Source organism: Thermobia domestica, chromosome 8, assembly GCF_964235325.1.
Source record: "Thermobia domestica chromosome 8, izTheDome1.hap1.1, whole genome shotgun sequence".
Lineage (NCBI taxonomy): Eukaryota > Metazoa > Arthropoda > Insecta > Zygentoma > Lepismatidae > Thermobia > Thermobia domestica.
Window position 1 is genome coordinate 291,096,543 of NC_137461.1, and position 17,380 is coordinate 291,113,922.

Genomic DNA, 17,380 nt, shown 5'->3' on the forward strand with positions numbered 1-17,380 from the left:
TTACTTATTTATTTATTTATTTCATTTTCCGCCGAAAGAACTTAGCGTTCATGGCTTCGTCAAGTGATACAGTTACTATTACAATTACTAATAATAATAATTACAAGAGAATAATAATAATTACTATCCTGTACTCCCTACTTATATTAAGAATTATAAGCAATGGTATCATTCTGCATCTAAAGTATAAAAGTAGCAGTAAAAATTAAAGAAAGAAAAAAGAAAAAGAAAAACTCGCTCTTTCCGTCTCAACCACTCTGATTAAAATAATAAATAAACCTGTGTACTAAAGTAATCATTCATAATTAAATATAACTTACATTTTTTACAAACCATATAAAATAATTTTTCACACGCTCTCCTCCTCAACTCAATGTGAAAAAAAATATTTTCCAGGGTAGAAAAATCTATAACAGGGTTTCTCAACCTGTGGTACGCGTACCACTGGTGATACGTGAGCAGTTTTTGGTAGTTCCTACGGGTTATAGAGGTAATCAGTAATTAATATGTTTGGTGGCACGCCTGTGGAAAAGGTTGAGAATCTCTGATCCATAACGAATCATATACATAAAAAATAACCGGGCAGAAACTAGTGTAAAGTGCTGATTTGAAACAGAAGTTTTTCATTGAAGTTCTTACGTCTCGAAGGGTACAAAAATCGGTGTGAAGTCAGCGGTTCTCGCCTTTATCGGGCGATCACTGACCGAGCTACCATAATTCAGTTTTTATTATCATCTTTATTGTTGTATTATTTTATTTTATTATTATCGTTATTCTTTATTAAATTGGATTAAGTACAGTAAACCATTTTAAATTTAATTTCCTATTAACATAATTCATATTAATTATGTGGTGATAACTTAGAAAAAAGATAAGTAAAACCTTTAGGTTTCTTTATAAAAATAACATATAATATTATTTCAGGGCGCAGTAAAACTAGTTACGCCATTGATCGATACCAATTTAATTTTCTTGATATTCGACTGACAAAGGAAGTCATGGTGTCCTGAAATAACTTTGAAGGTATCTAAATTCTAGAAGCACAGCATCAGCAAGCACGCTAATTATTTAATAAAATATACTAAAAGGTACACTCCTTGTTAATATTTTTTCTCTTCTAAGCTAAAATATTTTGCTGACTATATTATTCTTAGAAAGATTTGTCGCAGAAAATGAAAATTCAGAAATATTCTATTTTCAAAGAAATAAGTAAGTATTAGTTATATTTCAAAGCATAAAAATATATTTGAACTATATACCATTCTTATTATAGAAGTATTTAAAACCACAATACGCGTACCTGGGGAAACCTGGGTAGTTGAGGCATATGAAAGAGACTGCATCACCTCAAATAAGTGCCGAAGATAAGAAAATACAGAGCCCAAGTCTACGTAGGTTTCTCTCAATGAAAGATATTCTTCAACTTTTTATATTCATGGGTAAGGATTTAGTTAATAAATATTCTCCATAGTTCTGGATAATCACAATAACATTTTAAAATACATTTTTCTGACCAGAACAAAATGAATTATTTAATAACTATACGATTTTTGTTGTTGTTGTGTATAAGGAAGAAAAAGAAAAGGAGGGAAAACAATACAGAGGAGGAAGAAGAAGGAGTTGTCTATGAAGTGAAATGTAGTGAGTGTGACATGAAATACATAGGGGAGACGGGAAAAAGGCTCATGGACAGATTGAAACAACATAAAGATGATGCTCGAATGAAAAGAGAATATAATGCTATTTACAAACATGTGAAAGAAACGGGACATAGGATAGATTGGGAAGGGGTTAGAGGTTTAGAAAGAGAAAAAAGAAAGATTATTAAGAAGTGGAAGGAAGCGAGAAGAATAAAGACAGAACAAGAGGAGAACTTAATGAACTGGACATAAGCAATGGGAGAAATTATTAGAAGTGATAGAAAAGAAAATGCATAAGACTATTAATGCAATTTGAATATTTTCAAATTTCTGTTATTTTATTTTATTTTATTTTATATAAAGATCAATAGAATTGTAAAATTGCATTGACAATTAACATGTATTAACAATGTAATTATGCATCGACCTCCGTTTGCATCAATATTATTATTTTAAATTCCCAGTTTTTGTATTAGAAATATAAGTTACACACTAATATATAATATAATATAACAATATAATACATATGTAAAATTTTTCTGAACAGTTGATATATTATTTTTATCATTCTATTGTTCGCTTGTTTCTGTTGCACTAGAGAAGAAACACCTCCTCCAGTTCCTTTCCAGGTGGCAACGTACCAAGAACTGACGAAACGTTGCCACGTTGGACCGCAATGGATATACGTTGGAATAAGAAGGATGCTGAACAAACATCTCCAGAAACGACAGATATGTGTCTGCCTACCTCTCTGATAAAATCAAGGCTTCTAACACTCCATGCTCCACTGGTCTCGATAGCTATTGGAGCAAATATAAATTTATCGAGGAGATTATTGTATTTCCTTTCCTTTTCTGCCTCTCTACGTCTAGCAACTTCTCCAGCATTCACAACGGTCAACGGCAGGCTTGAATGGGCGAATGTGTCCGAACATGTAAAATCCCATACTAGAGATTTGCCTCTCATCCAAGGTATTAATGTCATGCCATCAGGTCGTTTACCATCGGAACGACAACAGCCTGACGGTTCACGAATCGAAGGAATTCCTGCCGTCGTGAGGGCTCGCAAAATGATGTCATTAACAGATGAATGTCTGGTGTTTCTGCCTATGCTCTTCATGCATGAGAGGCCATGCAGGCCGCGTTGGGTAACTTGATCCCCGCAAGCTGGACAGCGATGTGGCTCACAAACAGCTGAACCTAGTCTTAGGGCTACTGCGATTCGAAAGGTTTCATTAGACATGTGAAGACCTAATTGGGTAGAAGGTAACGCATTTAACCATGCACCAGCATGGGGAGATGACGCAGCAAGAAGTCTAGCTTTATCCTCTGGAGCAGCAACGGATTGTAAAAGAAGTTTATGGAAATGTACTGCTATTGGTGTGTACCAAGATGCCTGAGAACCTCTTTTGCTGATTTCTGGAAGGTCCGTATCTTTTATATTTATCCATTTGGTAGAGCCTTCTTCAACTATCCCATCTGGGTCCAGGTGGTAGCCTTGAGGAAGGAGAGCCTCGATTAAACGAAGGGATCCGTGGTAGGACGCTAAAAAGGTAGGAATCGCCATATCAACGGTTCGTCGAATACCAAGGCCTCCTAATCCAACAGGTAAGGATGACTGCATCCAAGATTCGTCACTCAAGGAGCAGTTCAAAATTGACTCCAGACCCATTTTGAGGATATGATCATATTTCTTCAGCAGTGGAGTCTCATTCCAAGATGGAAAGCACCGTAAAAAGTAGTTTAGGCGAGGGATTGACAATGAAGCACGTAGAAGGAAAAAAGCTCCGTGTGCTGAAATCGAGTCAAGACGAGATAGAAAATATTCTAATTTGGATATTTTGGTTGATAGCACAGTTGTAAATGCTTCCTTTGTGAGAGCAGAACCCAGAAGACAAGCATCCTGTTTGCTTAGGAGACGTATTCCTGGTGCAACTTCTCCAAATCTTCTGAATAATTGTTCGGATGTGACTTCATCTGATCCAAGAAAACCAACTTCGCATTTTGAGAAATTCAAATGTAAGCCCAGATCTGACGCTTTCTCATTTATATGTGTTAACGTTGAAAGGACTGCCTCAGGTGTGTCAGCAATAGTCCCATCATCCAAATACCAGATGTTTAGTTCAGTATTAATCGAATTCACTAAAGAATGTATTGTTATGGCAAAAAGTGCTGGGCCCAAGGGATCACCTTGTTGTACTCCTATCTGGGATGAAATAGTGTCTTGGCCTAAGAATAGGTTACTAGGTTGAGCGTAACACTGGTGAACATATGGGTATATTGCAGGAAAATATTTCAATACCTCAGTAAGCATGGAGTCCCGGCGAAGTTCATTAAAAGCGTTGCGAAAATCCAGCTTTACGATAGCCTTTGGAGCTCTGTGTGTGGAGGAGAAATATATCCTGGTTGCATGAACGGCTGCTTCGACTCCGTTGGGAATACAAACTCCAAGTTGATGGGGAGACAAAAAGTTCTTAACAGGCTCTCGTATTCTGAAGCATATAATTTTGGCTGATATTCTGCGCCAAATATTCCCTATGGCGATAGGTCTGATTCCACCACACTTCTTTTTAAGAGCGATAAGTCTGGCTCCGAAAAACAAAGGTCGAACTTCTAAGGGTATTTTTCCCGAAATAATGAGATTGAACAGATCACAAAGTGATTTTAATAGCTTTTCCTTCGATTCGAGTATTTGGCAAGATAAAAGATCTTTGAGAATCGAAGGGCGAAGACCATCTAGACCTCCCGAGCTGCCAGATGGAAAAGAATGTATAGCATTTTTAACTTCGTTTATTGAAACTCCTTGAACCCTGTTTTGATCTTCTGGAAGATTCGGTGAAGTAAATGTTCCAGGGTGGGCTGGATGTTTCTCCAACAACGTCTCAAACACTGAAGTGTCAGGAGCTGCTATTGTATCATCTGACATTAGTAAACGGGCTGCTCCTCGGATATCACCATCGGCTAGTTTGTTTTCTATAATTTTCAGATTTGACACATTCTGTTTAGGCATAGATTTCTTGATCTTAGGCGATTGCAAGGTTAAGGCGTCAATACCTGTATTATCCCAAACACGAACTCTTTGTTTTACCCATGAAGTAAGGTTCTTTACATTCTCGGATTGTTTGGGAGCAGTTAGTGCTACAAATGGAAATATAAACAGGTTGATCCATTCTCTTTCTCCATTTGAAATAGCTACTTGTTGTAATAACTTGGAAAGTGCATCGGCATCAGTTCGAGCACCACGAGGGACACGTCTTAGGATGTGTGTAGAGGATCTTAATGACGTCAACAGTTTACCCAAGTTAGGTAACGTTAAATCCTTTGTGCTACCATTGCAGTTAGTGATGCTTACATTTGTGGCTCTACAGTCAGGAAGGCTATTATTATTGATATGAAGACAGTCCTCTTCTGCGTTTATGATCGGATGCTTTTTACCTATATGAATGGCTAATCCTCTTGCATTCACATAAAACTTTCCACAATGGGGACAAGGTAACACCTTCGCAGATCTAGGAGTGACTGAAAAGTGGCCTCTGGCAGGCCTGCCAGTGCTTGAGTCCAAGTCATTGCCGGGGTTATCGGTTTCACCTGATTCCGCTGAATTAACTGATGGAGATTGAACACTGGGAACACTGCTTGAAGATTACATTAATTCATATCGTATATCTATGTGTAACAAGGTGCACAACAAAATAAAATAGTTTAAATATTCGTTTTTAACGAATTTCCGTTGCTGTTTATTTCATTGTTGGAATACTATGTCGGAATTATAACGTTCGATAGATCTTTTATTTCTTTATAATAAGGTAATCACTAAGCCTATTTTTGAACGGATTTCACCATTTTTGTCTAGGAGACGTCGTGCACACACACATATAACACAAACATGTCCATCAAAAGTATTTCCTCTCTTTCGACCGAAAACATTGCAGAGAATATCCTTAGGCTCGTGCACTGATCACAACAATATACAACAATCCCTTATTTTAAATATTTGTAAACAACCATATATTCAGCCGAGGTTTTCATCTAAGAATGTCGAAAAATTAATTGTTGTAGAAACGTTATATTCAAATTTCTATTTGTTTCTGTAATTTTAAATTTTTAAATAATTATTGATTTTAAAAAAAATATTTAATTGTTAAATATTGAAATGTAAAATTATAACAATGTAACAATTATTTTAAATATTTAATTCATAATATATCATATATCACAAATCTGAAAAAAATGTAATTAAATGATATTGTTACATATTACAAATTTAAATTTAATATATATAAAAACAACAATTAAAATTATATAAATGAAACTGCTAACTAACGGCTGAGGAAGATATAAGATTTGCTGTCATCTGTCTTTTCCCAATGCCTGATGAAGAGGACGTTAGACCCTTGAAACTGTAACAAAAATCGTATAGTTATTAAATAATTCATTTTGTTCTGGTCAGAAAAAAAATCTTATAGTTATTAAATAATTCATTTTGTTCGGGTCAGAAAAATGTGTTTTAAAAAGGATTTAGTTAAAGGCATGATAAATTTGTAGTGAGTTCTTTTAAATTATTATTCTTATCACATACGAGACAGTTCCAGCGCAATTTCATTCAACAATTTTTTGTATTGATCTTTAAAGGTAATTTTTATAATACAGAAACGAATAATAAGAATGATGGCGACCGCTAAACCAAAAGATCACTGCAAATCAATATTTAAAAAACTTCGTATACTCCCAGTATCTTGTTTGTACATTTTAAATCGACTGATATTTGTAAAGAGACACCTAGAAGATATCCTTAAAGGAGTAGAAGAGTAACATAATCGCCTGTGTGAAGATGGCCCCCCAAAAGTTTGGGCTACACGAGATATTTATTGGGCCAGGAAGTACTTCATTTGGGCTGTTTGGGCTAGCAACTTTTAGCGTTTGGGCTACACTGGAAACAAAGTTACAGCCTCCCAAAGTTTGAGGGGCCAACTTCACGTTAGCCCCCCAAGTGATTGGGCCAGACGAGATTTTTATTGGGTTGGGTAGTACTTCGTTTGGGCTGATTGGGTCAGCAACTTTTAGCGTTTGGGCAATTATTGTTTCCGAAATATGGGCTATCAAACTTTTTGAAAAGTGATTTTCCTGCTTTTTTTGTCGGGGCCAACTTCACTAATATGACATTTCTCACAAACATGTTTATTGGAATTTACAGTACTTTGTGTCGACTAGCAGTTTAGGAAGTTTCAAGATTTGGGCTGTTTTCGAAACAGAATTAGAGCTTTACAAAATTGGGGGGGCCAACTTCACGTTAGCCCGAAAGTGATTGAGCCAGACGAGATTTTTATTGGGCTGGATAGTACTTCGTTTGGGCTGATTGGGTCAGCAACTTTTAGCGTTTCGGCTATTATAGTTTCCGAAATATGGGCTATTAAACTTTTTAAAAAGTGATTTTCCTGCTTCTTTGGTCGGGGCCAACTTCACTGATATGATATTTCTGACAAACATGTTTATTGGAATTTACAGTACTTTGTGGCGACTAGCAATTTACGAAGTTTCAAGATTTGGGCTGTTTTCGAAACAGAATTAGAGCTTCACAAAGTTTGGGGGGCCAACTTCACATTAGCCCCCAAGTGATTGGGCCAGACGAGATTTTTATTGGGCTGGATAGTACTTCCTTTGGGTTGATTGGGTCAGCAACTTTTAGCGTTTGGGCTATTATAGTTTCCGAAATATGGGCTATCAAGCTTTTTGAAAAGTGTTTTTTGTGCTTCTTTAGTCGGGGTCAAGTTCACTAATATGATATTTCTGACAAATACGTTTACTAGAATTGGTAGTACTTTGTGTCGACTAGCAATTTAGCAAGTTTCAAGATTTCGGCTGTTTTCGAAACAGAATTAGAGCTTCACAATGTTTGGGGGGCCAACTTCACATTAGCCCGAAAGTGATTGGGCCAGACGAGATTTTTATTGGGCTGGATAGTACTTCGTTTGGGCTGATTGGGTCAGCAACTTTTAGCGTTTGGGCTATAATAGTTTCCGAAATATGGGCTATCAAACTTTTTGAAAAGTGTTTTTTGTGCTTCTTTTGTCGGGGTCAAGTTCACTAATATGATATTTCTGACAAACATGTTTATTGGAATTTACAGCACTTTCTGGCGACTAGCAATTTAGGAAGTTTCAAGATTTGGGCTGTTTTCGATACAGAATTAGAGCTTCACAAAGTTTGGGGGGCCAACTTCACATTAGCCCCCAAGTGATTGGGCCAGACGAGCTTTTTGTTGGGCTGGATAGTACTTCGTTTGGGCTGATTGGGTCAGCAACTTTTAGCGTTTCGGCTATTATAGTTTCCGAAATATGGGCTATCAAGCTTTTTAAAAAGTGATTTTCCTGCTTCTTTTGTCGGGGTCAAGTTCACTAATATGATATTTCTGAGAAATACGTTTACTAGAATTGGTAGTACTTTGTGTCGACTAGCAATTTAGGAAGTTTCAAGATTTGGGCTGTTTTCGAAACAGAATTAGAGCTTCACAATGTTTGGGGGGCCAACTTCACATTAGCCCCCAAGTGATTGGGCCAGACGAGATTTTTATTGGGCTGGATAGTACTTCGTTTGGGCTGATTGGGTCAGCAACTTTTAGCGTTTGGGCTATTATAGTTTCCGAAATATGGGCTATCAAACTTTTTGAAAAGTGTTTTTTGTGCTTCTTTTGTCGGGGTCAAGTTCACTAATATGATATTTCTGACAAATACGTTTACTAGAATTGGTAGTACTTTGTGTCGACTAGCAATTTAGGAAGTTTCAAGATTTGGGCTGTTTTCGAAACAGAATTAGAGCTTCACAAAGTTTGGGGGGCCAACTTCACATTAGCCCGAAAGTGATTGGGCCAGACGAGATTTTTATTGAACTGGATAGTACTTCGTTTGGGCTGATTGGGTCAGCAACTATTAGCGTTTGGGCTATTATAGTTTCCGAAATATGGGCTATCAAACTTTTTGAAAAGTGTTTTTCGTGCTTCTTTTGTCGGGGTCAAGTTCACTAATATGATATTTCTGACAAACATGTTTATTGGAATTTACAGTACTTTGTGTGGACTAGCAATTTAGGAAGTTTCAAGATTTGGGCTGTTTTCGAAACAGAATTAGAGCTTCACAATGTTTGGGGGGCCAACTTCACATTAGCCCGAAAGTGATTGGGCCAGACGAGATTTTTATTGGGCTGGATAGTACTTATTTTGAGCTGATTGGATCAGCGACCTTTATCGAATGGGCTATTATAGTTTCCGAAATATGGGCTATTAAACTTTTTGAAAAAGGGTTTTCGTGCTTCTTTTTACGGGGCCAACTTCACTAATATGACATTTCTGATAAATACGTTTACTAGAAGTGGCAGTACTTTGTGTCGAATAGCAGTTTAGGAAGTTTCAAGATTTGGGCTGTATTTGAAACAGAATTAGAGCTTCACAAAATTTAATTGACCAATGTCACATTAGTTCCCAAGTGATTGGGCCAGACAAAATTTTTATTGGGCTGGAAAGCTCATCGTTTGAGCTGATTGTGTCAGCCACTTTTGGGGTTTGGGCTATAATAGTTTCCGAAATATGGGCTATCAAACTTTTTGAAAAGTGTTTTTTGTGCTTCTTTTGTCGGGGTCAAGTTCACTAATATGACATTTCTGACAAATACGTTTACTAGAATTGGCAGTACTTTGTGTCGACTAGCAATTTAGGAAGTTTCAAGATTTGGTCTGTTTTCGAAACAGAATTAGAGTTTCACAAAGTTTGGGGGGCCAACTTCACATTAGCCCCCAAGTGATTGGGCCGGACGTCATTTTTATTGGGCTGGGTAGTACTTTGTTTGGGCTGATTGGGTCATGAAATTTTAGCGTTTGGGTCTTTATGGTTTTCGAGATATGAGCTGTTATTTTTATTAGAAATTTATATTTCTGCTTCTTTTGTCTGGGGTAACATCACGAATATGAAGGGTCTAAGAATCTCGTGTTTTGGAATTAGTGTCACTTTGCGTCCACTAGGAATTCGGCAAGTTTTTAGATGGGATTTGAAACAGAGTTAGACCTTCACGAAATTTGATCACCAACTTCATTGTAGTCACTAGTGGACTAGATAATACTCTGTATGGCAGTGTTTCTCAACCTTTGTGAAACTGCGTCCCACCAACGTTTCCAAAATAAGTCCTGCGGCCCATCACAAAAAATTACAATTATTAGTTTTATTAATTTGTCATATTTAGCAACTAAGTCGACTATTGATAGTGTTCCTAGTGTAACTGCATGTGATCAAAATTCTTCGAGAAATGTAGTCGACAGTGACAGTAAAACTGAAGATAACGTACAGGAGAACGGAAGTGCATCCAACACAGAGAAGAAAAAGCATGTCCCTTGTAAGTACAAAGAAAGCTATTCGAAGCATGGTTTTATTCAGTTTCCCGGCTCAAACAATTTGCCGAAGCCTCAGTGTGTTATCTGTGCTGTTGCTCTGGGTAACGAAGCTATGAAGCCTTCTCGTCTTTAAGACACTTAAACACAAAACATTCGGACTTTAAAGACAAACTGGTTGAGGTTTCCATGCGTAAGAAAGATGCTCTGAAAACTGGAAAACATGGCGATCTATCAAGCTGCAACTACAGATACGGTACTTTTAAAAACATGTTATTTAGTTGCTCTGCAAATTTCTAAGTGCAAGAAACTCTATTCTATTGGAGAAATCGTTAAACCTTCTTTAATAGCAGTATGTAATGCAATTTTAGGACATTCTGCAGCTAACAAAATTAAGGAAGTAGCTCTCTATCAAATGATACGATTGAAGACGAATTTCCGATATGGCAGATGATACAGAAGCCTAACTAATTGAATTTTTTTTTTTTGACATACAACTTGACGAATCAACAGACGTGCACAACAACAGTATATTACTTTCCTCTGTAAGATATATTGATTACCGTTGATAAAATAAAGGAGGACTTACTCAATGTATGTGAGTTACCAGGTCAGACTCGGAAGTTTTCAATGTGTTGGATGCGTTTGTTCGTATGAAAGGGTTGGATTGGGAAAATTGTGTTGGGGTGTGTACCGATGATACCGCTTCTGTGACTGATAAACAGTCAGGGGGTGACATCAAGAATAAAGGAAGTAGCAAATTATGATAACTCATTGTTTCATACATAGAGAACATTTAGCTTCGAAGAAAATGACACCTGAACTGACACCAGTTCTTTCGCAAGCTGTGAAAATAATTAATTTTATTAAAAACAACCCTTTTAGCACACGATTGTTGAAACTTTTGTGCGAGGAACTGGTATCTAATCATCAGCATCTTTTCCATACAGAAATTCGATGGTTATCAAGGGGGAGGGTTCTCAGAAGGTTGTACGAATTGAGAAATGAAGTTATTTCTTTGCAATAAGAAAAGCACTTATAGCCAATATCTTGAGGACAAAGAATGGGTAGCCGAGCTTGCTTATTTAAGCAAGCTTGCGTGACATTTTTTCTACAATGAACTGAATGTTAGTCTTCAAGGTTCACAAACAACAACATTCAGTGCCTGCAACAATACAGAAGCGTTCAAAAAGAAAATTGAATTTTGACTCAATATGGTTTCTGAACAAAATTTTGAAATTTTTGAATCGTTCTTCAGTTTTATTTCTGAAGTCGATGTTGTTGACATGATGGAAATAATAACTAGTCATCTTCATGATTTGAAAAGTAGGCCTATTATCCTAAAGATAAAGATCTTCGGGAGAGCAATTTGTGGATTATAAATCCTTTTGTTGAACATACGCATTCATCCCTTTCATACAAAGAAAGAGTAGAGTTAGCCGAATTATCATCGGACAGAGAGCTTCAATGTCTTTACAAATCTACGAGTATTTACAAATTCTAAATAAAAATGAGGACAGAATACACAGAAATACATCAAAGAGCAATACCATTTCTTCTTTGCTTTTCCTCGACATATCTGTATGAAACAGCATTTTCGGCAATTACTGTTCTCAAAACAAAGCAAAGGAATCGGCTGCAACTTTCTCACTGTTTATGTTTGGCTGTTACTTCACTTCATCCAAGAGTCAATCAACTGGGCAAAAGGAAGCAACAGCAGAGGTTCCCTTAACTTAACTTCATTGCGAATTCATTAACTTCCTCATCTTTAGTTCCAGTTGTATACATAAACGATTTATTATTTTAGTTAACACTTAGGCTATCATGCATGAATATTATTTAGTGACTGAAACTAAGAATTTAAAAATCATTAATTTTAAATTCAAAATTGGACAGGCGATACTTAACAGTGGCTTGTACAACAATGCTTAAAAGTGTACTGTGTGTGGATTGTGCGTGTGTGTTGAATGGTGATGAGAAGATGCGTTTGGACGTCTTTGCTCCAGCATCTTTCAAACAGTGGAGATGATGAGTCAAAAGTAATTTTATTCTTACTTTTACTAGTTTATTAGAATACATTTTCATTGTATTAAATCTAGCATTCATTACAGTGCAGATGAATGAACCTTTTCAAGGGATCAAAACAAAAATACATGTTGCATAATCGTTTTATCATGTTAAATGTGCAGCAAACTGAGATTAGCAATTACTTCCAATGAGTATTCGCGTATGCAGCATTATATTTTACCTTAGTTGCTAAATATGGCAAATTAATAAAACTAATAATTGTACAGTGAAACCTGTCAACTTGACCACCTCTCTAAGTTGGCCACCTGCTTATCTTGGCCTAGTTCGTCTTGAACCTGCATTTTCCCATAAGACATTCGTTACTTACTACTCTATAAGTTGGCCGCCTGTCTATCTTGGAAGTTGGCCACACTGAATCAATGTTTATCCTATGATGATAATGACAAATTTACCTGCGTATCTTGGCCACGCAAAATACCGTTTTGTTATTTTTCTTAACTCTTTCGTATTCCCATATGAGACGCAGATGTTCTGTATTTGTGACTGAACACAAAGAAGCACAGATTCGCACGATTTGTTCTTGGAGGTCAATGGCCAGAACACTACCCTGATAAAGGGGTGGAGAAGGAAGATGTGAATATGAAAAAGCACGTACAGGAATTCAGGAAATGATTGTACGTATTTGTTTACCCTGTCTGTTTTGGTAAAACCATTAGCTATATCAGCTCCTCTCATCAATGGGGAGCTTTAGTAATTCCAGAAAACTCACTTGTCAACTATTGGCACCTGTCGGCTTGTCAAAAGATTGCGGAGTTTTTTTCTAGATATGAATTCCCTCAAGATTTTCTCAAAACATCTTTTGCTCCGAGGGAAACATTTCTAGCTCATTAACAAGAGGTAGTTAACTACAATATTAGAATGTGCATATCTGCCAAAAAGAATAAAACAAATACGTCTAGAATGAACCACCATTCAGTAACAACTAAAAAGAAGTGATATAAATTGCATATAAATTTCTCACTTTATAACAGCTTTTCTTGTTTTCAATCAGAATAACTCTGTGTACTATAATATAAATTTCAATAAACTGCGTAAATATGCTTCTATTTCATGGTTATTTGTGTTATTGTGTTTTCAATCCGAATAATCCAATGTACCAGATTAGTTTTCAGGAAGAGAAAAATATGCACATATATTGAACATACTATAGTAATATTTTCTAGCACTGTATATTTTTTATGATTACTCTATATACATTATTTATATAGCTGTCGTGCCATTGCTTATTAAAATTTTACAATCAAGTAATACTAGAAATCCTATTCTAAAACTACACAAGTCACACTTATTTTCTGTAAGTTGGCCACCTGTCTAAGTTGGCCGCTTTTCGATGGAACCAATGGTGGCCAACATAGACAGGTTTCACTGTATTTTTTTGTGATGGGCCGCAGGACTTATTTTTTAGACGTTGGTGGGACGCAGTTTCACAAAGGTTGAGAAACACTGCCATACAGAGTATTATCTAGTCCACTAGTGACTACAATGAAGTTGGTGGTCAAACTTCGTGAAGGTCTAACTCTGTTTCAAATCCCATCTAAAAACTTGCCGAATTCCTAGTGGACGCAAAGTGACACTAATTTCAAAACACGAGATTCTTAGACCCTTCATATTCGTGATGTTACCCCAGACAAAAGAAGCAGAAATATAAATTTCTAATAAATATAACAGCTCATATCTCGAAAACCATAAAGACCCAAACGCTAAAATTTCATGACCCAATCAGCCCAAACAAAGTACTACCCAGCCCAATAAAAATGACGTCCGGCCCAATCACTTGGGGGCTAATGTGAAGTTGGCCCCCAAACTTTGTGAACCTCTAATTCTGTTTCGAAAACAACCCAAATCTTGAAACTTCCTAAATTGCTAGTCGACACAAAGTACGTAAACATATTTGTCAGAAATATCATATTAGTGAACTTGACCCCGACAAAAGAAGCAGCAAAATCACTTTTCAAAAAGTTTAATAGCCCATATTTCGGAAACTATAATAGCCCAAACGCTAAAAGTTGCTGACCCAATCAGCCCAAACGAAGTACTATCCAGCCCAATAAAAATCTCGTCTGGCCCAATCACTTGGGGGCTAATGTGAAGTTGGCCCCCCAAACATTGTGAAGCTCTAATTCTGTTTCGAAAACAGCCCAAATCTTGAAACTTCCTAAATTGCTAGTCGACACAAAGTACTACCAATTCTAGTAAACGTATTTCTCAGAAATATCATATTAGTGAACTTGACCCCGACAAAAGAAGCACAAAAAACACTTTTCAAAAAGTTTGATAGCCCATATTTCGGAAACTATAATAGCCCAAAAACTAAAAGTTGCTGATCCAATCAGCCCAAACGAAGTACTATCCAGCCCAATAAAAATCTCGTCTGGCCCAATCACTTGGGGGCTAATGTGAAGTTGGCCCCCCAAACTTTGTGAAGCTCTAATTCTGTTTTGAAAACAGCCCAAATCTTGAAACTTCCTAAACTGCTAGTCGACACAAAGTACTGTAAATTCCAGTAAACATGTTTTTGAGAAATGTCATATTAGTGAAGTTGGCCCCGACAAAAGAAGCAGGAAAATCACTTTTCAAAAAGTTTGATAGCCCATATTTCGGAAACAATAATAGCCCAAACGCTAAAAGTTGCTGACCCAATCAGCCCAAACGAAGTACTATCCAGCCCAATAAAAATCTCGTCTGGCCCAATCACTTTCGGGCTAATGTGAAGTTGGTCCCCCAAACATTGTGAAGCTCTAATTCTGTTTCGAAAACAGCCGAAATCTTGAAACTTGCTAAATTGCTAGTCGACACAAAGTACTACCAATTCTAGTAAACGTATTTGTCAGAAATATCATATTAGTGAACTTGACCCCGACAAAAGAAGAACAAAAAACACTTTTCAAAAGTTTGATAGCCCATATTTCGGAAACTATAATAGCCCAAACGCTAAAAGTTGCTGACCCAATCAGCCCAAACGAAGTACTATCCAGCCCAATAAAAATCTCGTCTGGCCCAATCACTTGGGGGCTAATGTGAAGTTGGCCCCCCAAATTTTGTAAAGCTCTAATTCTGTTTCGAAAACAGCCCAAATCTTGAAACTTCCTAAACTGCTAGTCGACACAAAGTACTGTAAATTCCAGTAAACATGTTTGTGAGAAATGTTATATTAGTGAAGTTGGCCCCGACAAAAGAAGCAGGAAAATCACTTTTCAAAAAGTTTAATAGCCCATATTCCGGAAACTATATTAGCCCAAACGCTAAAAGTTGCTGACCCAATCAGCCCAAACGAAGTACTACCCAGCCCAATAAAAATCTCGTCTGGCCCAAACACTTGGGGGGCTAACGTGAAGTTGGCCCCTCAAACTTTGGGAGGCTGTAACTTTGTTTCCAGTGTAGCCCAAACGCTAAAAGTTGCTAGCCCAAACAGCCCAAATGAAGTACTTCCTGGCCCAATAAATATCTCGTGTAGCCCAAACTTTTGGGGGGCCAACTTCACACAGGCAACATAATCATGATACAAGAAACAAACAAAACTTTTTTATTGTAGAACACAGAATCGTATTATATGAAAAAGGGTGTCGTACGCGGGTATCATGCTATACAATAAACTTTCCAAAGATATAAAGACTCAGGAATCTGTTGCTAAATTTAAAAAAGAACTACAGAAATATTTAAAAAATGAAATGAAATGAAATATTTGAGTTTTACGTCCCACGGTTATGCCAGTTAGGCTAAAGGAGACAGTGATGATGAGGAATGAATGAAATGGTGGAATGAAGAAAGTGGGAGGAAACAGGAGAACCCCGAGAAAACCCACGCAGACGGTGTTTGTCCACCACAAAGTTCACTTGGCGGGGGCTGGGATCGAACCCGGGACCCCAAGCACCAGAGATGAACGCTCTACCACTGAGCCACCGCGGCCCCAACAGAAATATTTATTACAACACTGCTTTTACTCGATAGAGAAATACATAAATTGCTAACAGAAACAAACCAAGAAAAGAAAAAAAAGCTACGTGATCTACAGTAACCAGTGTCGTTGCTTGTTTTTAGCATTTGATATATCTTCAAGGATTTCCATATACACTGCAAGTAATAGTTACTCTTACTTTATTTTTAATAATATCATGCAAAAGGTAATGTGTAAGATGTAAGATGTAATGCTTAATTATTAACCTAGTGTGTGTAATTTTCATTATTATTGTTCTTTTTACTTCTGTGTTTATATATAAATGACGTGTCCACTTCATATGCATTGCAATACAGGGCTAAATGTATGAAAAAAAGGACGAAATAAATGCAATACAATACAATACAATATTTCATAAGGATCGATATTTTCTAAATAATATTGAAAGTAGAAAAATAGTGCGGCATCTTGACCAACTTCTAACACATGTGTATATTTTGTATCTTCAAGAACACACTAGTTCTTTCTTTCTTTAATGAAAACTATACATTTTTCGTATTTAGACACAATTCTTTCTGTAAATTGTTTGGGTTCGTAGAACTACGGGTAGATTATGTAAGTGTTTACCTTAATTTTTTTTTCTTTTTTGCATTGTATTGATTCTGGCTCAAGATATTAAAGTACTGTGCAATATATGACTATACCTGAACACGTTTCGCTGAAACGACGGCCTCTGATATAGTCACTACTGCACCAGGAAGCATTACAGCTACAATTGTTCGCAGAATATCAAGATAACCGGCGACTAGAAACACCTGTAAATACAATAAAGACTAAGGTAACTTGGGGGAATATGGGTACCATAGTGATAAAAGTTGCTCTACACGTAAAAGATAACACCTAGTTCAAAAAAAAAAAAAAAAAAAAAAAACTAAATATCACATGAAAGTATGCTCCTTGCCTAATAATGTACAGCAATGTTTGGGAGACTTCTGTGAAACAGTAAAAGAATACAATACGTAATATACAGACATATAATTACCCATATTACCATTAGTGATAGGGGTAAAATGGGCAATAAAACGAGAAATATGGGCAACGACAGAGTACTCATAATTTTTTTAAAATTTATTCAGTAGAACCTACATAATCGTACAAAATACAATGTTATAAAACTGTTCAATAAACCATGATAAAGTTAGTAAATATTTTTGCAACTATTACAAAACCTGCATACACCTCCATTACTTTTTCTACAGAGAAATATAATAAGAAAAAAAGTCCTTCATCAAAACCATAGAACATTAATAATCATTTTTACAAAAGGAGTCTGTACTAATCCTCTTTTTAGAAACGAAAAAGTTTTATTCTTAGACATATAACGC

At 36.4% G+C, this 17,380-nt stretch overlaps 1 protein-coding gene across 2 annotated transcripts in view; it reads right to left on the reverse strand.

The window, feature by feature from the left end:
- The window catches only part of LOC145693711 (ATP-binding cassette sub-family C member 4-like), a 210,482-nt gene that overhangs the window by 88,477 nt on the left and 104,625 nt on the right, over positions 1-17,380 (reverse strand). For both annotated transcript variants that reach the window (XM_081769995.1, XM_081769996.1), the window contains one exon: positions 16,700-16,810. In XM_081769995.1, the coding sequence (XP_081626121.1) occupies positions 16,700-16,810 (111 nt within the window). The remainder of the gene's footprint in view (positions 1-16,699; positions 16,811-17,380) is intronic.